The sequence below is a fragment of the Pistacia vera genome, unplaced genomic scaffold (assembly GCF_008641045.1).
Source record: "Pistacia vera cultivar Batoury unplaced genomic scaffold, PisVer_v2 Contig678, whole genome shotgun sequence".
NCBI lineage: Eukaryota > Viridiplantae > Streptophyta > Magnoliopsida > Sapindales > Anacardiaceae > Pistacia > Pistacia vera.
Window position 1 is genome coordinate 158,537 of NW_022196532.1, and position 24,887 is coordinate 183,423.

A 24,887-nucleotide genomic window follows, 5' to 3' on the forward strand; every position below is an offset into this window, starting at 1 on the left:
TGCATTTCATTACATACATGCTCTTATAAGAACACACAACACGTGTTATATTTTGTCACAGTATTTGCCACTTCCTGGGCTGTAAGTGAGCCCCACAACCCTTTTATTGAAATTTTGCGCTTGTTTTTGTTACTGGGAAGTGTGAAAAAGTATTGGCCCTATTGCCATTCACCCACTAAATACAATCTACTATTATCCATGACATCTTTTTACTAGGTTTCTGCCCCAAGAGGGACCAACCGCAAAGTTCTGATGTCCACTTTACTTGTTTTCCCCTATCAACTTCTTCACTGTTTAGCCTTTAACACAAGGCAATGAAACGGCAAACCTGTGACCTTACTGTCTCCATGTACCGTTGATTTTCCTTCACAAGAGTGGCAATCGAGGGCACGCATGGGGGCTAATGTAACCCTTCCCTAATATTAGCTAAGTCGCAATCAAATAAAGTCTACATGATTGTTGATAACATAATAATCCACAATGACCAATAGCTGTGCAATGAAATCCCTTTGGGGCGTTTGGTTGACGGTAATGTGAGATTATTAGGGTAATGTCATCTTATATTACTTGATTACCACGTTTGGTTATCAAGTAATATAGATTCTGGTAATCTTCAAATACCAATAGTAGTTACTATTGGAAATATAGGGTAATCTGATTATCCAATTTTCTTAAATATTTTAAGATTACCAAGTTATCTTTTTTTTGTTACAATTTTACCCTTATTAATACAAGTTGTTGGACAATAATGCCCTCATTTTAAAATAAATTTACATTAATATCCTGTTTCAATTTTACCCTTATTTAACTAAAATTTTGGACAATAATGTCCTTATATTTAAAACAATTTATAGACCACCACTGCTACTTAACCACCACCACCATTGCCACCCAGCGACCACCGTCGACAGCGGTCAACCACCACGGACCGCCGTCGAAAAGTTGCCGGAGTCCCTAAAAAAGAACGAGATTCGGTGGGAGGCTCCGGGAGGCTTTGATATGGCCGTTTGCGGCCATATTGATGGTCGAAAACGGCCATATCAAGCCAGATCTGGCCGTTAACGGCCATGTCCCTAGCAGTTAATGGCCAAGGATCTAGCCGTTAACGGCCAGTCCCATCGATTTGGCCGGAAATTGCCAGAATAGATCTGGTCATTTCTGGCTTGATATGGCCGTTTTTAGCCATCAATATGGCCAGAAACGACCATATCGGAGCCTCTTGGTCACGATGAGCTTCTCACGGGGACTTTCAGAGCTTCCGACTGTGGTTTGCGGTGGCGGCAGGAGATGAGGGTGATTTCGTAATAAATTAAAGTTTTATATAAGCGGGGATGTTTTAACTAAATTTGAAATATTGGGGGTTAAAAAAATTATTCAAAAATTAATAATAAAAATAATATTATATTAATATTTGAAAAAGAGACAATTTAGTAATTTAAATAACATACCCACCAATTTATTCCTCATAACCAAACATATTAATATAATATATCCATCAACTAACCAAACATATTTTCCTAAAAATTCTCAGTAATCTTCCAAGGTAATCTATCTTTCCAGTAATCCAATATTCCCAGTAATCTAACATTCATGAACCAAACATCCCTTTATTGCAGCGAATACTTTAAAACATAAATGTGATTAGTCAATGTATGTGCATCTCTAAATGACACTGTTTGACTTAAATTTCATGTAAGTGGGCTCTCTGGACAAGATGGACTGTTCACATGATGAACCACAACTCCCAGCTTGCAAGTTGTTCATATTTTGGACTCAGTAAAGACTTGTTTTGGTCAGTCAAACAGAGTAGGGCTTTCACATTTCTATTACTTTGATTCCGGGATAAAAACATTATAGAATCCTGTTGGATTATAAAATTGAAAGCAATTTTTCTCTTTCTTTTGTGTTTTATATAATTAAAAGAAAGCAGCCTATTTTCTTTAGATGAAGTAAACCCATCTTCTTGATTTTAGTACCAAATCCAATCATAAGAAAAGTCGTCAAAAGGGAAGCTGGGGAGTTGATGAGAGGGATACTGCGAGTCGTACATAATATGGCAGAAGATGGCCATAATAGTAGCTGCAGGAAAAAGAAAGGATTCGTGGTAAAGAAAGCTGGTTCAAGTGGTGGTGGAGGTGGGAGTGGGAGGAATTGTCAAGCGGAGAAGTGTACGGGGATCTGAGCGATGCAAAGCAGTATCATAGGAGGCATAAAGTGTGCGAAGTTCATGCAAAGGCTCAGTTGTGCTTTTGGCTGGGATCAAGCAGAGATTTTGTCAACAATGTAGCAGGTTTCTCAGTCCTTGCTTTACCCGCTTCTTGTTTCTTTCACATTTGATTTTCTTACTTTGGATTTTATGAATATAGCTCCATATCACAGCTGTCGCTTCTAAATTGTCCGTTTTGATGGATTATTCAGATTATTATTTTATTTTTTAATCATTTTTCAGTGTTTATCAGTGTTCTTTTCACTTCAATTCTTGTTTGTTCATGTTTATGTTCTTATTTGATTGAAGAAGGATATGGTAGAGCATTATCATTTTTTCTTTCCTTAAAGTTTATGATTATGTTCCCGTTACTTTACATAAGAAAGTTTCTTTGCAAGATTAGCTTATGATAATGAATTATTGAATTTAATAGGCACTTCAAATGTTTGAATTGTGTGATTCTAGTGATATACAAATAGTTTTAGAGTGCCTTTTAATCCTCCCAGGTGATCTGCGGATATCTTGTTAATCTGGTGATCTGTTCTGATTTGGATTTTAGTGCACTTGTCCTTTTCGCAAGTTGAAATTTTTAGTTGTTAGTTAAAGATGGAATCAACCGACCAGCTTAGTTTTGATTTCATTGGTAATTTTTCTTATCTTATCAGAAACCGCATGACAAATATTGGATGATCCCACTTCACATATGGTTGTTGCATATCCTTATTATTGCGGTCTTCATTCGAACTTAATTATTTGTTAGTTAGTCGTTAATTTTATGATTTGGAATTATGTGAAGCAGATTCCATGAGCTATCAGAATTTGATAAAGCAAAAGAAGTTGTCGTAGGCGTTTGGCAGGACACAACGAACGACGAAGGAAGAATGGAGCTGATTCAAACGGGGAAGGCTCAAGCCGCAAAGGGATAGGCACTCAGTTAAAAGATATGGTTGTGGGCAGGTTGATGAAAAGGGAAGAATCAAAATAGGATTCAAGAGAATGCCACTTACAAACATTTCCAGATCAGATAACTGTTTACTCTTGAGGATGTCTCTCTCTTCTGTCAGCCAAGGGATGTAATGACAGTGATCGTGCTATTAAACATTGTGTACGTATTGAAGATTCATAGTATTAAGCTGAATACAAGCCATTGGAATCAGAACATTCATTGTGGTGTTAGGATTTCTAGCTAATCGCGGCCTTAGGTATATATACTATCATTTGGTTTAGCCAATTAACTCATTTACGCTATTTAGTTAGATTATAATTGCTTGTACTTCGACTCTCCTGAGTGAATTCCCCACTCTATTATCGACTGAGAGTTGACTTTTAAGAGCTATATGCTGAAGTATAAGCAGATGTATTTGGCATTTGAGATAGGAGAATAGCCACGAATAAGTTAGTATGCAGAGTGAACATTATCTTTGTGGAGAGGTTCATGCTAAATATTCTACGGTTTTATGTTAGTACATCTATTATCTCATGCCTTAAGCTATCCATATCATATGAATCACGAGTTGATTAACAGGTAAATTTTGTGGGTTTATGTTTTGCTGAGTGAAAATGCACTATTTGTTTGTCAAGGAGGCAGAAAAACAAAAGAAAAACTCATGTCTTATGTGATTGCTGTGGAATATTGTGGTCTCCCACAAAATCCTGAGATATATGAATTGCACATGGGTATTGAGATTCTGTTCATTGAAGGATCCACTGCCAATCTTTTGGTTTTGAGGTATATGTTAGGCTTTCTATATTAATTCTCTTTTAAATATATTTTATTCAGCTTATATAGTCTTGTTGCTCCATGACAATTTATAAAATTGTGCTGGGGTGATGCAACAACACACTGACAACCTAACCGGCTGGCCAGCCGTATCAGTCATTCAATCAGAATGCATTGACATTTTTTTTTTTTTGGTTGCATTGTCTGCATTTCATTACATACATGCTCTTATAAGAACACACAACACTGTTTATATTTGTCACAGTATTTGCCACATTCCTGGGCTGTAAGTGAGCCCCAACAACCCTTTTATTGAAATTTTGCGTTGGTTTTTGTATCTGGGAAGTGTGAAAAAGTATGGCCCTATTGGCCATTCACTCCACTAAATACATCTACTTATCCATGCATCACTTTTACTAGGTTTGCTGCTCCTCGAGAGGGAGAAACAACCGCAAAGTTCTGAGTCACTTTACTTGTTTTCCCCTATCAACTCTTCACTGTTTAGCCTTTAACACAGGCAATGAAACGGCAAACCTGTGACACTTACTGTCTCCATGTACGCGTTGATTTCCTTCACAATGAGTGGGCAAATCGTTCAAGAGTAGAGCGACAATTGGGGCCAAAACTAATGTAACCCTTCCCTATATTAGCTGCTAAGGCCGGGCATCATCAATAAAATGAAGATGGAACCATTGTGTTGAGGGTATAGGAATGCACTCCTACGATTCTCAGTATAAATTCGCGATTGAACTAGACCCCACATAGAGCTCGTGCACACTGACGCAATCCCTTTGGGGGTTTGGTTGAACCCCTGCGCTACCGTGAGTTTTGTTATGTGGTGCGGTGTATGGTAACTTGCTCCCAATCCCTATCTATTCTACCCTTATGATATGAACACGTTTACTCTTGTTAAGGTATTAACAAATGTTTAAATTTAGTTTAAGATTATGTGGGAATATTTTTTTCATACAAGAATAACTATGCTAAAATCAACTATAAGTATGTTTGACCCGGGATGGGGTCGGGATATTATTGATAGTTGGTCATACTGGAGTTGATCGCTGACTTTTCGTATTATATTATTTGGATTTAGGAATTAGCGAAATTGGGTGAATAGTTTATACGTGTTTATTATTTGTTGTACAAATTTTATGTCCTAATTATGTAATAAAAAGGTATTATTTATGAGGTGACAATAATGTTGACTCATTGCTGATAGAAAATAAAATTTTACACTGTATTAGGTATTCCTATGTTGTGCTAAGGTTTTTACGTCACTTTTAGTTGTAACTAATAATTTGGGACAATAAATTTGATGCCTTTTTATGTTATAAAACAATGTATAGTACCACCTATGTTGAACGTGTTCTAACCCACCACCATTCGCATTGTAACCTTACGAATTTGTCACACCTAGCGCGAATCTGAAGCGACGCCCAGGTCTGATCATTGAAACGTTAACGGCCTGAGTCACGAACCATGTCATAACGGTACTCGACGGCGTCGAAAAGTTGCCGGGGCCCTAAAAAGAAAGAGCTTCGGTGGTGCAGTTCATAGTAGGATTGGGAGCTCGGGTTTAGAACCAATCTCCTCGTACATCTTAGGTGGCTTGCTGAATGTAGTGGCGGACATCTTTAGAGGGTCAGGGGCCATTTGTAGGTCTGAGAAGGTAGGTTTTACTATCTCCTCACTGTCAACAATCCATCTGATAAACACGACACAATTATTCATTGCAGTCGGTATTAAATGACATATTACACTTGACACAACATACGGATACGGCAAAGTTCCTGGACCCTAATGTCCGCCAAAGGACGATACGGCCACATGGGAGGTTAGCTGGGTCATTCAACTGGAATTTATCATGTTGTAATATAAAATTATAAATACGGTGGGTCAATTTCTATTACTCCTTATCATCAGTTATGAATTTAATTGGTGTGTCTTATGCTTAAATTATATATATATATGATTTTAGTTAGGAGATTTGTCTTTAAAATTATATTTGTTTTGAAGAATTAACATTATATTAGGGTGTATGACATTTCTTTTCATCATTGTTTCAATCTAATGATTGATATACACATTATAATAGTACTGGAGATTTGTTCGTCCTTGCTCCTAAATTAATTATTTTTCAAGGTTTTTTAAGTGAATCTACCTGTGTTTGACTTTTTTTGTCATGAATTTAAAAATGCACTTTAACCCTCTAATATTGAGTAAACAACTGTTTCTCTCTCAAATAATAGCTTAATGATACTTTTCTATCTACAAATTTTTAAAATATCATTTTTCTATCCAAATTTATATTCCGTTTCCGATTCTGGTATCATTGTGACCTCACACCACCACCATTATCTTCCTAGATCATTACTCACCAAAACCCCTCAAACCCTACTCTTGTCGACCCTGTTAATTGCTGGTAATCGAGCGATTAGGGTTTATGCAACCACCCCTCCCAAATCAAATTATGATCAATCACAATCACCAAAATCCAACTTTCCACCACCAAAAGATGCATCGACCTCCCCTCTTCAAATGTCCTAACAGTTTGAACTATGTTTGCTCTCTGTTCATCATAGGAATATAAATTTTGATAATAAAGTGATATTTGAAAAATATGTGAGTGGAAAAGTGTTATTAAGCCATTATTTGGGTGGGAAAAAGTCGTTAACTCTCTAATATTTGACTTTTTTTTTTTTTTTTTTGTGAACATCCATTAGTTTCAAAAATACAATCCTAACTTCTGTTTTTAATATATTGTTAGATTATTTAGTTTAAATTGGAAGGAAATGATGTTTTTATTAAATTCTGTTAATAACATTAAGAGATTAATTTATTGTTTATAGGTTAAATTGATGAAGTTATTGAAAATTTTGAAGGTTCAATTGATGATACTTTTGAAACCAGCAGTGCTCAGGGGGCTAGGATCTCATTTTCCAAACTAGCAGGAGCTAGAATTATATTTCTGAAACTGACGAGTGCTCACCAAAAAAAGTCAAAACACACTAGAGTTTACTATTAAAAAGAAACTCTTTCAAATCACCAACATTTTTCATTCTATTTGTTATAGATATATCTTCAAATCTTTTATTTGTAATTAAGTTAAATTTCAAAAAATTTGAATTTTTTTTTTTCTAGTTATCGAAGATGTCCAGACCAGCTTATGTTGCACCTCGACTAGTCCTACAATCCTGAACAAAGCTTTCGAAATAAGGCAAATCTCACGATCCGTGACCAACAAAATATTAACAACCTTTCATATAATTCGAATTTGAGACCACATATGAGCAAACCCTTTAATCCTAAGGCTTTACCACTAAGCCAGGCCATTGTTGGTTAATATAATTTGAAATTTATTATCAAAATAACTTTTATACAAATATTTCATCTAAAATAAGATAAAAAAAGATATTATACATAAAGAGCTGACATACATAAGCCACTGCGCCGACGTCTCATCACTCATCAGCACAACTTCGAAATTAAGTTAAATAAACAATGATAAAAAAGGATGTGTTAATAATCAGTCTTCACTCATATCTTGATCTATTAAATCTGTGGTTGAAAAACTGTAGAGGTGGGTTAATTTGATTGGTAGAATATAATTATAGAGGTTTCGAAAGAAGAAAAAATAAAAACTCCGGCAGGTGGCGCGGGGAGAAGAAGAGAAGCGTCTCAGTCAACAAGCGTGTCATTACAATACAATGGTGTAGGGGCCACCACTCACGAGATGCGATGAACCCCGCCCCAGCTTACATTACACTGCAGCGTTCCCTCTCATATATGAAAATTATTAATTAATTAATTAATAATAAAGTGAAGTATTTTGTTTAGCGTTTCTTTCTTTCTGACCTTCCTATAGACAACAAAAAAGCCAAGACACAGAAAAAATGAGAAAGAAATGAAGATGGTCTTGTGGTCCTCTTCTCTCACTCTTATCAAGTATCTTTCTCTCTGTTCCCTTTCCCCTTACTTATTAGTTATTACTCTTGTACCACCACTTTGGTTTTTATTTTTTACTTCTATTTCTATTTCTCTGGGTGGGTAGTCGTTTCTCGCTCTGCTCATCACTCCACGCTTTTAAGTCCTTCACTTTTTGCAACGAATTATGGATGCAAAAGGGAAGAACAAGGTGGGAAAAGTCGTCAAGAGGGAAGCTGGGGAGTCTGATGAGGAGGGGTACTGCGAGTCGTACAATAATATGGCAGAAGATGGCCATAATAGTAGCTGCAGGAAAAAGAAAGGATTCGTGGTAAAGAAAGCTGGTTCAAGTGGTGGTGGAGGTGGGAGTGGGAGGAATTGTCAAGTGGAGAAGTGTACGGCTGATCTGAGTGATGCAAAGCAGTATCATAGGAGGCATAAAGTGTGTGAAGTTCATGCAAAGGCTCAGGTTGTGCTTTTGGCTGGGATCATGCAGAGATTTTGTCAACAATGTAGCAGGTTTCTCAGTCCTTTGCTTTACCCGCTTCTTGTTTCTTTCACATTTGATTTTCTTACTTTGGATTTTATGAATATAGCTCCATATCACAGCTGTCGCTTCTAAATTGTCCGTTTTGATGGATTATTCAGAATTATTTATTTTATTTTTTAATCATTTTTCAGTGTTTATCAGTGTTCTTTTTCACTTCAATTCTTGTTTGTTCATTGTTTCTATGTTTCTTATTTGGTTGAAGAAGTATATGGTAGAGCATTATCATTTTTTCTTTCCTTAAAGTTTATGATTATGTTCCCGTTACTTTTACATAAGAAAGTTTCTTTGCAAGATTAGCTTATGATAATGAATTATTGAATTTAATAGGCACTTCAAATGTTTGAATTGTGTGATTCTAGTGATATACAAATATGTTTTAGAGTGCCTTTTAATCCTCCCAGGTGATTCTGCGATATCTTATTTAATCTGGTGATGATGTTCTGATTTGGATTTTAGTGCACTTGTCCTTTTCGCATGTTGAAATTTTTAGTGTTTAGTATAAAGATGGAATCAACCGACCAGCTTTTAGTTTTAGATTTCATTGGATAATTTTTCTTATCTTATCAGAAACCGCATGACAACTATTGGATGATCCCACTATTCACATATGGTTGTTGCATATCCTTATTATTGCGGTCTTCATTCGAACTTAATTATTTTGTTAGTTAGTCGTCTAATTTTTATGATTTGGAATTACTGTGAAGCAGATTCCATGAGCTATCAGAATTTGATGAAAGCAAAAGAAGTTGTCGTAGGCGTTTGGCAGGGCACAACGAACGACGAAGGAAGAATGCAGCTGATTCAAATGGGGAAGGCTCAAGCTGCAAAGGGATAGGCACTCAGTTAAAAGATATGGTCTGTGGGCAGGTTGATGAAAATGGAAGAATCAAAATAGCTATTCAAGAGAATGCCACTTACAAACATTTCCAGATCAGATAACTGTTTACTCTTGAGGATGCTCTCTCTCTTCTGTCAGCCAAGGGATGTAATGACAGTGATCGTGCTATTAAACATTGTGTACGTATTGAAGATTCATAGTATTTAAGCTGAATACAAGCCATTGGAATCAGAACATTCATTTCGTGGTGTTAGGATTTCTAGCTAATCGCGGCCTTAGGTATATATACTATCATTTGGTTTAGCCAATTAACTCATTTACGCTATTTAGTTAGATTATAATTGCTTGTACTTCCTTGACTCTTCCTGAGTGAATTCCTCACTCTATTATCGACTGAGAGTTGACTTTTAAGAGCTATTATGCTGAAGTATAAGCAGATGTATTTGGCATTTGAGTATAGGAGAATAGCCACGAATAAGTTAGTATGCAAGAGTGAACATTATCTTTGTGGAGAGGTTCATGCTAAATATTCTACCTGGTTTTATGTTAGTACATCTGTTATCTCATGCCTTAAGCTATCCATATCATATGAATCACGAGTTGATTAACAGGTAAATTTTGTGTGGTTTATGTTTTGCTGAGTGAAAATGCACTATTTGTTTGTCAAGAAGGCAGAAAAACAAAAGAAAACTCATGGTCTTATTGCTGATTGCTGTGGAATATTGTGGTCTCCCTCAAAATCCTGAGATATATAAATTGCACATGGGTGTTCTGCTCCTTGCAGAAAGGATCCACTGTCAATCTTTTGGTCTTTGAGGTTACTGTTTAAGGCTTTCTTCTATATTAATTTTCTCTTTTAAATATATTTTATTCAGCTTATATAGTCCTTGTTGCTTCATGACAATTTATAAAATTTGCTCTGGGTGATGCCAACAACCTGACATTCAATGTTTTCTCTAATTATTGATGGACCCATGTATGGTGAAGTTGCTTTCTATGGTCCAGATTGCAGTCCAAACTGGAGGCATGACTAGTTCAATGCCATATAATTTCATGGCTTGTAACTAAACTTCAACTCTCCAACCTTAACCGGCTGGCTGGCCCAGCCGTATCAGTCATTCACATCACCAATGCATTGATATATTTTTTTTTTGTTTTGGTTGCATTGTCTGCATTTCATTACATACATGCTCTTATAAGAACACACAACACTGTTTATATTTGTCACAGTATTTGCCACATTCCTGGGCTGTAAGTAAGCCCCAACAACCCTTTTATTGAAATTTTGCGCTTGGTTTTGTTACTGGGAAGTGTGAAAAAGTATCGGCCCTATTGGCCATTGACTCCACTAAATGCAATCTACTATTATCCGTGACATCTTTTTACTAGGTTTCTGCTCCTCAGAGAGGGAACAACCGCAAAGTTCTGATGTCCACTTGACTTGTTTTCCCCCATCAACTTCTTCACTGTTTAGCCCTTAACACAAGGCAATGAAAGGGCAAACCTGTGACACTTACTGGGTAATAAGACTCTCCATGTACCGTTGATTTGCCTTCACAAGAGTGGCAAATCGAGGGCACGCATGGGGGCTAATGTAACCCTTCCCTAATATTAGCTAAAGTCGGCAATCAAATAAAGTCTACATGATTGTTGATAACATAATAATTCCACGATGACCAATAGCTGTGCAATGAAATCTCTTTATTGCAGCGAATGCTTTAAAACATAAATGTGATTAGTCAACGTATGTGCATCTCTAAACGACACTGTTTGACTTAAATTTCATATAAGTGGGCTCTCTGGACAAGATGGCCTGTTCACATGATGAACCACAACTCCCAGCTTGCAAGTTGTTCATATTTTGGACTCAGTAAACACTTGTTTTGGTCAGTCATACAGAGTAGGGCTTTCACATTTCTATTACTTTGATTCCGGGATAAAAACATTATAGAATCCTGTTGGATTATAAAATTGAAAGCAATTTTTCTTTTTCTTTTGTGTTTTATATAATTAAAAGAAGGATAAATCTATCCTTATAAAGAAGTTTACAAAGTAGTTTACAAAGTGAAGGAAAAAACAAAAAAAAACGGAAAAAGAGAAAGAAAGAGAGAGAAATGATGAAGATGAAGGGTGGAGATTAACTTCGTATGCCCCCTTTATAGGCTTCTTTATAAGAATAGCAACTCCCTTAAAAGAAAGCAGCCTATTTTCTTTAGATGAAGTAAACCCATCTTCTTGATTTTAGTACCAAATCCAATCATAAACTAAATATTTAACAATTTTTTTTATATTAATGAATAATGGTGGATACATACAGTAATAGAGTAAAAACCTATTAAAAAAAAAAAAAAATGGTTGGAAATGACAAAAGTAGAAACAAGGAGGAGAAGTAGACAGAGGGCCGCCCACCCAGCCAACAAGTGCTGCTCTTTTAGAGTTGCCGTAACATCTGATTCTGCTCTCTCTCCCAATGTTTATTTATTAATTTAATTAATTAAAATTTTAATTAAATAATTAAATTAAATACACAGCAACAGCGGCACCTCTTCCTCATCATCTCTCTCTCTCTCTCTCTCTCAACTTGTTTTCTTTCTTCATTTGTCTTCAAAGAAGCCGAAAAACCAGCAGAGACTCCAACAAATCTCTCATTCTCTTCTTCATCAATGCCTGCTCAGAGGCGGTCTTCGCTAGACAATCACCAGCCCAACAACGATGACCAACACCAACCACAGCACGACTCTGCTCACCACAATCTCCACGCCAAGCCATCACAACATCTAGATAATAAACCACCACTCCAACACCTAGACAAAGACAAAGCCAAAGACAAAGACGTGAATTTTGAAGAACAAAAAATCGAAGCTTCTCAAGATGGAGACGAAGCTGAAGCTGAAGCTGAAGATGACGATGGTAACACGACGTGCCCCTTTCTTTATTTTCCTTTACATGTGTTTGTTAAATGCATATATTTATAATACACCACGTGTAATGTAATTAACGAGATTGATTCAAGCGATTCCTTTATTTTTCTCAGATTCTGAAGCAACCCCATCTTCTACTTCTCAAGATAAACCTGCGTACTGTACACTCTTTCCCTCTCTTGAGCTTATTATTGCTTGGTATCTGGGTCGGTCAGATTTTTGCTGTTTTATGAGCATTTCATGTGGTTTAGTACAACACTTTCTGTGATTTGGCTTTTCTGTGCTGAGTTTGATTTTGGGGTTTACATGTTTTTGTTCTTGCATGTAGCCCAATGTTTCTCGTAATTGGCACCCGAAAATTCGGTCTTTTGAAATTTTGTTTTGGAGGCGTTGTAGCCTTTCAGGTGGAAACAGTTTCTTGTATATAATTACAGTAGAAGTTGGCAGCTGCATAAATTGGTTGTAACAATTTTCATGCATCAACTGCATTGAGAAATTAGAAGTTCTTGTCTTTCTACTGTATGTAAGTTTATATGGCCATTTGTTCGAGCTGCTGTCTACTTATTTATTTTCCTCTAGTTTTTACCTTTACTTCTAACACTTTTGTCAATTATAAGAAAGTCCGTAGAAAATCTAAGCTGTAGTCTCATCTTGCTAGTCTAAGCAACATGTTTTCAACGAATGTATTTGCAGTTTAATTAAGCAGTTCAATTTTAGAATTAACATGAATGCATACTTCCCATCCTTTAATAACTCTGTTTCCATGTTCTATTTGGTTGTCCAATTATTTTTACAATACTGTATTTATTAATATATTATATCTGGAAAACAGTGCAACTGCCCTGCTTTCCTCTTGCATGTTTGTACGCAGAAAATGATCAGATGTGGTCATTTCTATTGCGCAATTCTGTTTCTGAGAATCTATTTAGTTTTTCTAGGTTAAAATAGCAGTGTAGCCTTGATTCTATGAGATTGTGATTTCCAGAGCATATATCAGAATGCACCCATGTTACAGGAGCTGATTATGAATCGTGATGCTATTCTGCATTAGGATGGAGTTACGTTTCAAAAGCTTGATTGACCTTATTGGATATGAAAAAAAAACTATGATGCTAGGCTTGTCAGCATTGATCAGTTTCTATAATTTTGATGATGATTGTGCTTTGCTACTAGAAATAATAGAGAAGAAATTAGAAAATTAAGGGAATGTGATAAAGCAGTGTGATGGAGCTTGAATGTGAATCCTAATTGATTCTAGATTTACCATTCTAAGAAATGGGTGGGTTGCCCTGTCTGTTAATCTATCTTCACTGTCATCGGATTAGTAGTTATGAATTTTCCTCGAACTTGCAAATAACCATCTCAACTAATAGGGAAACAGTAATTTAAATAATGAACCCTCTTACTCTTAATATTTGGGATTTGATTAAGAGATAATCATGTTCATCAATTTAGTTGTGAAAAGTAAATACCATTTTCCTAGTGTTGGTGTCACTGTGAATAGGTTATTGGGCAGCATGAATTTTCATTAGAAGATCACTGGGAAACTGAGTGAGGCAAAAAACTTTAAAAGTCTAGGAAGGCCTAACCAAAAGAAAAAAAATAAAAGAGAATGAGCAAACTTTAGCCTATGAATGGTGTTGGCCTCTGGCATTTTCCTTTTTGCTTTACTCTTTGATGGAACACACACAATTATTAATGCCTTTTGTTTTCTACGATAAGGGCCAAAAATATCATGTCTGGTAAAAAAAGGTTTCCTTCTAATTCCACTAAAGGTGCAGCTTTTATGCATCTATTGTGGTTGTAACTGAAGTACAGCTGATTTATCTGTAATCTTGAAATTATGTAGCCTTGAATGTTTGTAGGTAACATAATACAAATCTTTTACCCTGCTGCTTTCCTCTCTGATTGGGGATGAGTCAACTTAGTCTTCAAACTATAACAGAGGCACTAGCACTGTATTGGGGAATTATTTAGATACTTGGGTCTGGTCACCGAGTCTTCCGCATAGGAATGTGATTGCTAGTTTTTTGCAGTATCTGAAGTAGGCAAGAACATATTGTGCTTTTGCATTGAACTTGATTGCTTAAAAAAATTGGTAGCTCTCACGTAAACCAACTCTGATCCCAAGACTGTTGCTTCCTTCTCACCTCTTATAGTTTCATATATGTGTTGGTTCAATCCTGTACTTCTTAAGCTGATCACAGTTTTAATTTTGCTGATTTTGATAGTCTGAGCCACTGGGTCAACTGATGTTTCATGCTAATGTAATTTCCACTAGAGGAAACATGAATCCTTACTCCTCTGTTGCTCCTGTGTTGGGCAGTTATATGCATTTCCTACATTCTAGTCTTACCTTGAAGTAATATCATTTGGAAAACTAATTAAGTTGCTTCTGTAATGTATAACTACAGTAAGAGGTATATGTATGCACTTCATAGCAATAACTTTCTCATTCATTATTCAGCGGTTTGTATGATTTGCATATTTTAACATAATTACCAATGACAATATATAAAGCTTCAATCATGTTCTAGTTCTGGCTTCCATTGCAGATTTGTCTATGTAGAACTGCCAGAAATTCGCAAAGATGTGCAGTGTCCGATTTGTTTAGGTACTTTTTTCCTTGAATTTTCAACATTTCTTCTTTTCCTTTTGTTTCTTATCTTGTAAAATTATTATTGTTAATTCTTCTCCAAAGAGGATGGTATCTGAATGTATAATACATGATATGTTGGACATATATTCTATATAGAAAAGTTTTATCTTCTGCAAATGGAGAAAATCAGAATGAGGATAAAAAAATCTAATACGTAACTCTTTAGTGGACAGGGCTGTCCTGGTTTTCAAGTATTCTGCGTGACATTCCCCCGTGAAGTAAAACTTAAAATTTTACTCTGACTAACATTTAATATATTAAGTTCCGCTTCCATTCAAAATTTTGTGATGTTTAGACTGCATATTGTTGCACAGTAATGCTCATATTGCTTGACTGGTTTTCCAAATAATGTTCAAAGTGCAATGCCAGTTTGAATTTCTCTCAGTAAAGTTCTGGTGTACTTTTTGAAGCAAATTTGAGTTTTACCCAGCTTCAGTGTGGCAGAAGATGACATTTTTTTTCTCAGTCATCTATTACATGAATGAAATGCAATGAGAACGCATTTCTACGAATATAATTGAATTTGGTATCATCTAGTCTGAATGTAGTAACATTAGTGTAATCCTTGAAGGTTTAATTGCTCCATGTTATGATCTAGGCTGAATTCAAGGTCAATGATGTTTATATACAACTAAAAAAATTTCACTGTTAAGGTCAATGATGTTTATATGCATTTTGCTTGCACAGGGATCATAAAGAAAACACGAACTGTGATGGAATGCCTGCACCGTTTTTGCAGGGAATGCATAGACAAGTCAATGAGGCTAGGGTATGTGATAAAAGATGGGCCATATCACATTTGATATTTTCTGTTCAATGTTCATACCATTTTCAGGCTTAATTGTTTGAATGATTCAAAATTTTGTTTGTTCAATTGAATTCTAACCTAAATCGATATCCAACTGCAGGAACAATGAATGTCCTGCTTGCCGCACACACTGTGCCAGTCGGCGTTCTTTGAGAGATGACCCGAACTATGATGCCCTAATTGCTGCTTTATATCCTGATATTGATAAATATGAAGAAGAGGTATAAATTGCATTCCTTATTTACTCATTCATATGTTTTTCATATTGTTTTGCAAATTGAAAAGTAATGTACTGAGTATTTGTCCTCAGGAATTGGCCTTTCATGAAGAAGAAAGAACTCGCAATAAGCAGGTCAGAGGCCACGGTACACTTGTAATCCTGCATGCTTGCAGATCTCTGCATTTGTATTTTATTGTTTGGCTTGCATGCATGGTTTCCCTTTTAAATTTTAGGTTAATAATTACAAATGCAAGAAAAAAATTCGTGGTGTCCTATAATATGTGTTATTTTTCTGATTAATGAATTAGAATATCTTAAATAAATAAGCTAAAAATTTTTAGTTTCAAGATGAGAATACAATTGAACTGGTGGCCTGAGCTTGGCTTGAAGCTTGCCAAGTGTTCTTTAAGTCAAGCTTGATCGTGTATTTTGGCCTGAGTTGAGTTCCAGCCCATGCTCAAGCACTCGTATCACACAAGTGATTTGAGCAGGAAAAGCCTCTACTACTCAGTTCAGTTTGTTTACTGTCCTAAGTCCTAGAGAACTCCTGGAGACTGACCTATCCACTCATTATTGTCATTGCTTGAAATTCAGTTTTCAGATTGCATCCCATGCTTTTGCATGGGAAGATAACTAGATAACCGGTTTAACTTAAAAAGCTTTGTTGGATAGATTCAAGCATCAATTGCCCAAATATTTCAAAGACAATCAGAAGCACTGGTTAAGAGACGCACACAGGGTAAAGATACACTTGGTGCATTTATGACAAGACCGCAGCGAAATTCTCGTAGTGCTCATTTTAGACTGAGAAGAAACTGCCGAGGCACTGAACACCAGGGATCTGAAGACAATGAGGATGATCATGATGATAATGCTGGCAAAGAATCATCTTCTACTGATGAGCGCTGTACAGAAGTTCGGCCTAGAAGGCGTAAGAGACGACGAGGAACTTGGCCATCCCAGCCTTCAACATCAGCAGCAAACTCAGATGGTGCATGCATTGAGAATGATATAGAAGTGGGTAGAGATAGTAGAGGAATATCTCCTGGACTTGTTTGGAACCCGGAAATGCTTGCTTGGGGCAGGGGCGGTGCTCGGAGTAACACACGACATGGCAATGCTAGTGGTTGTAATAATAAGAGTTTGCGAAGTGCCCGCTTAAATAGGCTGGTAGAATATCTCCGGGGATTACATGAAAATAATGATGAGGTATAATAGGATGCTGTGGGACTTTAATCGAGCATAAATTATGTCAATCATGGTTCTCACATTCCACAATTGATATTGTTGCTGAAGAATCTTTCAGTAATCTCTGGAATGTCCTGATCTAATTTAGTAGTTCTTTTTCCAGGCATGTTTGTTCACATCCTCTGTAATTAAAGCCTATGCTCCTTTCTTGCAGCTAGATGTTTATCTCAGGCTTGTTTCTCTGGACAACCAAAGTACACCAAGTTTGCAGCAGCCTTACCTTTGTTGTCGGCCCACTTTGTCAGTTAAAAAGCTTTGTGAAGTGAGATTCCTCACCCAGCTCGTCAATTCTTAAAAACAACTACTTTAATGAAGTAAAATGACTAGGTTTTGGAAATTCTACCTACACTATACTTACTCTCTCCACTTCAAAATCTAACAAAATTTCTGTTTTTCCCCTTTCCTATCTGGTGCTCATAAAATCTTGTGGATGTATACAGTATGTCTCACTCCAGACACCTTTGCGAGCGGAGGAAGTTGAAATATTGGTAGTAAAAGAGCAACTCAATACCATTGGTAACCTGTCCACCCCAAATCCTTCAACAGATAAGCTGCAGATTTTGGAAGGCCAAGAAACTTTGGCAGGGCTAAGAGTCAATTGCACTTCCAATAAGGATCATCTGGTGAGCATAAATATATTGATGTTAATTTGTGTATCTTGCTGTATGCAAACATATGGACATCTCATAGTAATCCTTTCAGAACAATTTCCTCCTAATAGAAAATTTCAAGTCAAACCCAAAAATTGCCGAAATGGTAAGTTCATAGAAACAAAATTATGCACATTTCATATGTGTTTTTTTATTTTTATTATTATTGAAAATGACACTATTTTCTCATGAGTCCATCGAGAGCTATGCAGATAATGATTTCATCTGCACTTAGTTTTTCAGCTGCCTCTAACTTTATCTGTGTTGTCTTCCCCTATTTCAGATTTTAGCATATAGGCGGAAGCAGAGTAGCTAGCAAAGTTTTTGGGAGTTACAGATACGAAGGTCTGACTAATTTGTTTGATGAAGATTGTAATGTAGTGTTACAATCTCAAGACATCTCATCAATTGAAGCATTGTTTTCTGATCTTTCCACCTGTATGGAGAGTTAAATTAACCGTTTAAGCATTATTTTCTCATGAATGGATAAAAATTCCCTTTGTTTATTAATTTGGCCTGCAATTTTTGACATTGAAAGTTTTGAAGTTGTATTCACTTTGAAAGTTAATTTCAGATTTGGTTGCCTTCTCGTTATAGAGTTTGTGTTATTCCAGCTTTGGTTGCCTTCTCGATATAGAGTTTGCGTATTTGCTTTTCCCGGATGGGTTCATTTTTTGAACGCAACAGATGCCAGATTTTCTGAACTTGGGGCTTCGCAACGTTCGTAAATACTTGGGGATTTGCAAAATAATGTGATTCTCCTCATAAAATTGAAAATAGTGTACATACATTACACTTAAAAAAACATTTTGCATGATACATATTCCTTTACAAGTTCAAGAGTTCTTGAACAGCTTCCAACATTCAAGAACTACAACCAAATCACCTGTGAGCTGTAGCGCTGGAAATTACTGTTGCAAGCAGCATTTTTCTTCGTTCTTTTCTCTGGATTACTCGCAACTTCGGTGACTTTGGTTTCGTTGATTCTTTAGAAGACCTATTATGTGACATATCAATCAGTCAGTGGGGAAAAGACCCAAAAAACAGAAAGAAAAAAAGACAAAAAAAAAGAGTTTTCCTTACTTCTGTGGGCAAAAAGGTTGGTCGAAATTAGGCACTGGTCTTGCATGAGGAACTAATGTCCTTCTCAACTGTTTCAATGCCTTCTCTTCCTCCATCTGTGGGATATCAGTCAACACAATTGAGGATCAAAATTTAAGGCAATACTCAAAACAACAATGGTAATTCTTATAAATATCAGAATCATACCATCCTTGCAGCCTCGGTCTCCTCTCTGTATCTCTTATACATCATTTCCTTCTCCTTAATCTGTAAATTAACTTTATTAAGTAGTTGAGCAATTGCCTAGTTATGTTCAATCATAATGAAACAAATTTTACCTTCTGATCAAATTCTGCTCTCTCCGCAACGCGATGCTCTAAATGAAGATTAAAGCCCTTGACTTCTGTGAGGGGTTTACGTACTTTCTCTGGAACGGGAATTGGATCCCTACAAGAAAAGACGTTATATGAATTTAAAAATCTTAAAATCCTTCAACTGTATGCTAGATTATTCATGTGCCATGAACAACTTACTCTTGCAGGACTGGCTGTGCCTTGAACATCCTCATCTGGGCTTCATCTTTTTCCTNAATCACCTGTGAGCTGTAGCGCTGGAAATTACTGTTGCAAGCAGCATTTTTCTTCGTTCTTTTCTCTGGATTACTCGCAACTTCGGTGACTTTGGTTTCGTTGATTCTTTAGAAGACCTATTATGTGACATATCAATCAGTCAGTGGGGAAAAGACCCAAAAAACAGAAAGAAAAAAAGACAAAAAAAAAAAAAGAGTTTTCCTTACTTCTGTGGGCAAAAAGGTTGGTCGAAATTAGGCACTGGTCTTGCATGAGGAACTAATGTCCTTCTCAACTGTTTCAATGCCTTCTCTTCCTCCATCTGTGGGATCGGTCAACACAATTGAGGATCAAAATTTAAGGCAATACTCAAAACAACAATGGTAATTCTTATAAATATCAGAATCATACCATCCTTGCAGCCTCGGTCTCCTCTCTGTATCTCTTATACATCATTTCCTTCTCCTTAATCTGTAAATTAACTTTGTTAAGTAGTTGAGCAATTGCCTAGTTATGTTCAATCATAATGAAATAAATTTTACCTTCTGATCAAATTCTGCTCTCTCCACAACGCGGTGCTCTAAATGAAGATTAAAGCCCTTGACTTCTGTGAGGGGTTTACGTACTTTCTCTGGAACGGGAATTGGATCCCTACAAGAAAAGGCGTTATATGAATTTAAAAATCTTAAAATCCTTCAACTGTATGCTAGATTATTCATGTGCCATGAACAACTTACTCTTGCAGGACTGGCTGTGCCTTGAACATCCTCATCTGGGCTTCATCTTTTTCCTTCTTCTTTCTTTCTTCCATTTCCCTTTGCATTTCGTCTTCATGTCTCACTAGACTTTCTAATTGAAAAGGTTCGGGTTTTGTGTATTGCTTGGGCTCTGGTTTTGGTGGAATCTACATAAAAAGTGGTGGTTAAAACAAACTTCATATATGTTTGAGAGGTAAAGCTGACTTGAAAATAGATGGAACGGATGGAGTCTTGGGCTCTGTACCACAGGATAGTCAGTTGTATAGGGGTAAGGATTAGCTTTGCGAATCCTAGCTCTTTCCTCTTCCAATTGTTTGTGCACAACTTCCACCACGAATTTCCTCTCCTTTTCAGCCCCTCTTTCCTGAAGTCGTAAAGCCACAAGCAAATAAGAACACGAGTAAATCATAAAGATTCTGTTGTCCTCCCATCAACCATGGAAATTAATGAACCTACCTCTGTGTATAGATGGAATGGATTTGGTTTTGTATTTCTTGGAAGTGGTTTGTCATATCGAGGTTCTGAGTTCAAAGACAACTGAAAGAAAAAAGGACATCATATGAATAACTGCCATTACTGTTTTTAAAGTGCTCTAGTAAATTCAAGAGGTGCACCTCCATTTCAGTGTACCTTATCAAACATATCAACCACAGCAGCAGCTGGCGGGATCCTCTCATTTATACTGAAATGAAATTCTTGGGGTTTGGTCACATGTTTCTTTGCGTTACAGAAAATCCCCAATTCCCCTTTGCTTTCAAATATCTACGCATAAAATCCCCGATTAATCATTTTTTAATTTATAATGGAAAGTAAGGTCAAAAGAACTGCCCATTACATAGAAAGTAATGGAGCCCCACCTTTTTATTTAGAGGCCTTGCCTTAAACTTTGGGGCCTTCTCAAGTTCTTCCAGCTCAAGTTCTGCAGAACTTTTAACTGTTGGTGGACGGGCTCTCAATAATGTATTTAGTGCAGGGCTTCTAGGTTCAGTAAGGCAAGGTTTCCATTGTTTCTGCTGTTAAGAAATTGAAGAAATGTAGTGAGTACTGAACCAGTTCCACAAGGACAGAAAAATGAACCAAGTATCAGGATATAGCTCAGTACCCGACGAGAAACTTCGGTTGAGGCCACGGAAGATGTTTCCGTGTTTTGATTGGCCCTAGCCATTGTCTCCAAATGGAACTCCTGTGACAATTAAGAAACATGCGGCCAAATTAAGAATACTAATTGTCATTGTTCTTTTTCATTCATCAGGTTTTCCACAGTATAGCTTACCTGAAATTCCGTAGGTTGTCGCGTACTTCTAGGTGGTGCAGGTAAGGTTGGAGCTTCCATAATCTGTAATGGAAACAAGAAGAAAAAACTGGTAAGTAAACAGTGAACTAAATTAACACATATCGAGGAAACTGAACAAGCGGAAAAAAGAGTACCTTTTTGTTCAGTGGGCGAGCTTTGAACTTTGGAATCTTAGCCATCATCTCTTCCTCAAGCTCAGCTGTACTCTTAACCCTGACTGAGCGGACTCTCTGAGATGTTTCCAGTTCAGGTTCCTTAGGCCTTGTCAGTGTCAGTGCCTTCTTCTGGATAACGGAAACGGGATTTGGGAAACAAAGAAGGGTGACAAATTCGAAAATGTAGAAAAATGCAAGAAAAAACAACACGGGCAAAAAAAGTGGAAGCCATGTACGTGTGGAAGATGTTTCCAATTCACTTACATGAACGTGTGGCAGTGACAAGTCTCTAGTACTAGAATTGAACTTTTTCATCATCTCAGCCATTGAAACAAATGGTAGTTCCCGCTCGCGAACATAAACCTTCATGATAAAAAGGCATTTAGTGAGACCGTCAACCATCAATCCTGTAAACATTTCGCAATCTAAGATAGCTCAAACACAACAAACCTTTCTATCCTCTTTGTTAGATTTACTAGCAACCGAGGTGCAAAAGCTGGAACTGCTTCTAGTGAGACCCAATTTGGACTTGTGGGGCAAATTTTGGGGCTTGACATTTAGAATCTGATTAAGGGAAGCAGACACCCCAAAAGAAACAAGAAAAAAAGAAAAGTTAAGTTGGAACAAAAAATTAACGAGGCAAAAAGGAAAAGTCATGAAAAAGAATAGCCAACCGAAGAGTCACAAATGACAGTCTGTAGTAAGAGCAGTAGAAAGTCACCTGTCTGGATCTCCCACTGTCAAGCTTCTGCCTCTTAATGGCTTGGTTTTCCAGAGCTAAACTGGGAGTGCCTGCAACATTTTTTGCATTTGTGTCTCTGCAAGTATGAGTTGAGTGAGAGTCAGTAAAATAACAAAAAATCAAATGAACACATATCAACACATACACACACTATTAAGACTAAATATATATCAACCTCTTAGCTTGTGCTGACTTTAACTGATTTTTTGGCTTCAGTGATGATGGGTTTTTAATTATACTAGCTATCTTTTTAGCTGTCTGTTGCTTCTTGGAATCAATCGCTCCTTTTTGAGAAGGGATTAATGGTTTTGGGGTGCAGAATTCTGCTCCCACCTGAACAGAGGATTTACTCTTCTCTTCATCACCAGCCGGTTCCATATTCAGAGTGGAAGATGCCGTTCTATCCAAAAACACTCAAATCAGCACAAAGAAAAGCAAAACAGAAAAAGGAAAAAGAGGTTGGATTTACATAGCTCTACTTTATACTAGCAATTCTTTGTCTAAACAAATCTCTAGGAACAAAAATAAAGGGTAACAAACCTTCCATTTTCTTGCGTGGATACAGTTCCAGCCAAATCTTCACAGGCATCCGTAGCAACAGAAACCTGAAAGGAAATTGAATTATGACAAGACAACAAAAACTGAAGAAATATAAATCGAATGTAAAAAAGGTGATTACCACATTGACAAGGTCTCCATTGTGTTCTTCCTTTGCCTCAGTGGGAGTCACTTCAACTTCCTTTGTTTCAGCAGAAATAAGCTCGGGTTGCTGCTTCATTTCTGAGGGACAATTAGTAGCATTTGAATCTGATGACTCTGAGGCCTGTAACACAAAAAAATTGACCAAATTAAATCTCAGAATTGTTTATTCCAGATTCCGAATCACAAAACAAGGATAATGACTCATAACCTTCTGAATTTGGTCTGCTGCTTCACTAAAATTGCATAAGCTCTCAACCTTAAAAGATCTATCCGTCTTAATTCTTGGCATAAAAGCTGGACAAATAAGAACCAAACAAGGTCTCAAAGTCAAGTTGACTGCAATTACTTAGAATTGTTCAGCAATACACATAGAATGGTAGACAAAGAAACTGAAACTAGAATTTTCATCATCTGAAGACCTATAAAACTAATCCAACACAATTATTTCAACTTTCATTGCTAATACCACAACAGATTCATTTGATGGATAATGAACTATGGAGCAAAATCATAATTCTAAACCTTATACTTTAAATCCTAAAACTGAACCTAATTAAGCCTTGGTTAACTCACAAATTTTTTATTACATCTCCGATGTTTCCCACATTTTCTATGCGAAAAAAAAAAAAAAAAACGAATATATTCTCCTACTAATCCATGACGTTGTTACAGTTAGCATGAAATGTCGTATAATAGATTCAAAAACAAAAGAGAAAATTCTATTTTGAAACATATAATCTACTAGTAATTCTACTGTGACTTAAATCTTTAACCGTAATCCTAATCTTTATCTTAGACATGCAAACCCTAACTCTGTACTACTGATCCACTGAATAACGGACTCACAATAATATTAAAAAGACACAAAATTTGAATTCCTTGATCCACAAACCCTAAAATTGAGAGAGCAAAAACACACTAAATAGCAATTCAAAGATTTTCAAGAACCATCAATCTTTAAATTCTTGATTCAATCTCTTGTAATGGGAAAAGACAAGTGTAAAAAAAAAAAAAAAAAGAGCAACGAAGAAGAATCGTACGGGAGGGCGCGTAGCTGAGAGCTTTATCAAACCAGAGTTCGGCTTTCTGCATTTCTTCATCGGATTCTCCTTTAATGAAGTCGAAGAATCGGGGAGCCGAGAACTCGTAAGTCTCGTCTATCATCACCATCATTGTCGGTTCCTCCACCACGGACATTGTTGTTGATTCCGTTGAGGTTTAGTTTTTGGGATAGAGAAAGAGAGCGCGAGAGAAGAAAAGGAAATCTTTTGGTGTTGTAAATGAGAGATCACAGGATGCGGGGAGATATGAGAAAAAATGGAGAGGAGTGGAGAGTGGAAAGAAGTAATAACGTTCGGAACTCAACGGTCGAATTTTTGAAATTGGGGTAGGAGTGCAACGGCCATGTAATATAACACTTCGCTCTGCTTAGTTGTGTTTCTAACGGCTATATTTCTCTGTCCGAGCCATTTACAACGCTGCCGTTTTAACGCTTTTTTTTTTTTTTTTTTTTTTTCAGAAAAAGGAAAAAATCTTTTTTTTTCTTCATTAATACTTGAATACATGTACCCAACAAACCCACGGCTACAATACATCACCACACAACATCTTAGTGAACCAATCTGAGGACTAAAGGCTTATAAATGTTAAAAATATATTTTTAATACGAAGTTAAAACTTAAATTCATATCATATTATTATTATGATTGATTGATTGATTATAAATCTAGTAATGATCTGTTATATCATTTATTTTACAAGCTTAGAAAGAGATGACAATTGTAAAGAGTTTTTATTTAAATAGACCAAGAGAATTCTGGAAATTTTTTTGTGAAGAACTCCAACTTTGAATTAAGCACAA

The 24,887-nt window shown here is 36.4% G+C and overlaps 3 protein-coding genes and 1 pseudogene across 5 annotated transcripts; 3 read left to right on the top strand and 1 right to left on the bottom strand.

Annotated features, from left to right (window-relative positions):
• Nucleotides 1–2,053: 2,053 nt before the first annotated feature.
• Nucleotides 2,054–3,234, top strand: LOC116113327 (annotated as a pseudogene).
• A 4,576-nt stretch (nucleotides 3,235–7,810) lies between these two features.
• On the top strand, nucleotides 7,811–9,649 carry LOC116113354 (squamosa promoter-binding protein 1-like). Its single transcript, XM_031399501.1, has 3 exons — nucleotides 7,811–7,871; nucleotides 7,978–8,369; nucleotides 9,108–9,649. Exons 2-3 carry the CDS (start codon nucleotides 8,038–8,040, stop codon nucleotides 9,337–9,339), a joined length of 564 nt encoding a protein of 187 aa, XP_031255361.1. The 5' UTR covers nucleotides 7,811–7,871; nucleotides 7,978–8,037; the 3' UTR covers nucleotides 9,340–9,649.
• A 2,106-nt stretch (nucleotides 9,650–11,755) lies between these two features.
• LOC116113361 (putative E3 ubiquitin-protein ligase RING1a) lies at nucleotides 11,756–18,323 on the top strand. Of its 2 annotated transcripts, XM_031399514.1 has the most exons (10): nucleotides 11,761–12,148; nucleotides 12,273–12,315; nucleotides 14,715–14,773; nucleotides 15,506–15,587; nucleotides 15,727–15,847; nucleotides 15,937–15,978; nucleotides 16,519–17,055; nucleotides 17,249–17,356; nucleotides 17,535–17,717; nucleotides 18,028–18,323. In XM_031399514.1, exons 1-10 carry the CDS (start codon nucleotides 11,902–11,904, stop codon nucleotides 18,058–18,060), a joined length of 1,455 nt encoding a protein of 484 aa, XP_031255374.1. In that variant the 5' UTR covers nucleotides 11,761–11,901; the 3' UTR covers nucleotides 18,061–18,323. The 2 variants fall into 2 exon arrangements, with proteins under 2 accessions (XP_031255375.1, XP_031255374.1); XM_031399515.1 differs by lacking the exon at nucleotides 18,028–18,323 and having other exon boundaries at nucleotides 11,756–12,148; nucleotides 17,249–17,421; nucleotides 17,535–17,661.
• A 183-nt stretch (nucleotides 18,324–18,506) lies between these two features.
• LOC116113360 (protein TPX2) lies at nucleotides 18,507–24,376 on the bottom strand. Of its 2 annotated transcripts, none has more exons than XM_031399513.1 (21): nucleotides 24,067–24,376; nucleotides 23,235–23,320; nucleotides 23,004–23,147; nucleotides 22,865–22,929; nucleotides 22,500–22,724; nucleotides 22,304–22,400; nucleotides 22,033–22,146; nucleotides 21,847–21,945; nucleotides 21,562–21,711; nucleotides 21,407–21,469; nucleotides 21,236–21,316; nucleotides 20,991–21,143; nucleotides 20,764–20,895; nucleotides 20,590–20,670; nucleotides 20,378–20,497; nucleotides 20,113–20,279; nucleotides 19,918–20,026; nucleotides 19,787–19,846; nucleotides 19,603–19,697; nucleotides 19,402–19,512; nucleotides 18,507–18,630 (listed from the first exon to the last, which is right to left on the bottom strand). In XM_031399513.1, exons 1-21 carry the CDS (start codon nucleotides 24,221–24,223, stop codon nucleotides 18,627–18,629), a joined length of 2,313 nt encoding a protein of 770 aa, XP_031255373.1. In that variant the 5' UTR covers nucleotides 24,224–24,376; the 3' UTR covers nucleotides 18,507–18,626. The 2 variants fall into 2 exon arrangements, with proteins under 2 accessions (XP_031255373.1, XP_031255372.1); XM_031399512.1 differs by having other exon boundaries at nucleotides 20,991–21,146; nucleotides 24,067–24,375.
• Nucleotides 24,377–24,887: the final 511 nt, after the last annotated feature.

Excerpts from the sequence above, each read along its gene's own strand:
- LOC116113354 (XM_031399501.1), top strand. The coding sequence starts at position 8,038 with ATGGATGCAAAAGGGAAGAACAAGGTGGGAAAAGTCGTCAAGAGGGAA. Across the intron at positions 8,370-9,107 it reads TTTTGTCAACAATGTAGCAG|ATTCCATGAGCTATCAGAAT; the intron begins GTTTCTCAGTCC and ends ACTGTGAAGCAG.
- LOC116113361 (XM_031399514.1), top strand. The coding sequence starts at position 11,902 with ATGCCTGCTCAGAGGCGGTCTTCGCTAGACAATCACCAGCCCAACAAC. Across the intron at positions 15,588-15,726 it reads GACAAGTCAATGAGGCTAGG|GAACAATGAATGTCCTGCTT; the intron begins GTATGTGATAAA and ends ATCCAACTGCAG. Across the intron at positions 15,979-16,518 it reads AAAGAACTCGCAATAAGCAG|ATTCAAGCATCAATTGCCCA; the intron begins GTCAGAGGCCAC and ends TTTGTTGGATAG.
- LOC116113360 (XM_031399512.1), bottom strand. The coding sequence starts at position 24,223 with ATGTCCGTGGTGGAGGAACCGACAATGATGGTGATGATAGACGAGACT. Across the intron at positions 21,946-22,032 it reads CTAACAAAGAGGATAGAAAG|GTTTATGTTCGCGAGCGGGA; the intron begins GTTTGTTGTGTT and ends TTTATCATGAAG. Across the intron at positions 20,896-20,990 it reads CAAGGCCTCTAAATAAAAAG|ATATTTGAAAGCAAAGGGGA; the intron begins GTGGGGCTCCAT and ends TTTTATGCGTAG.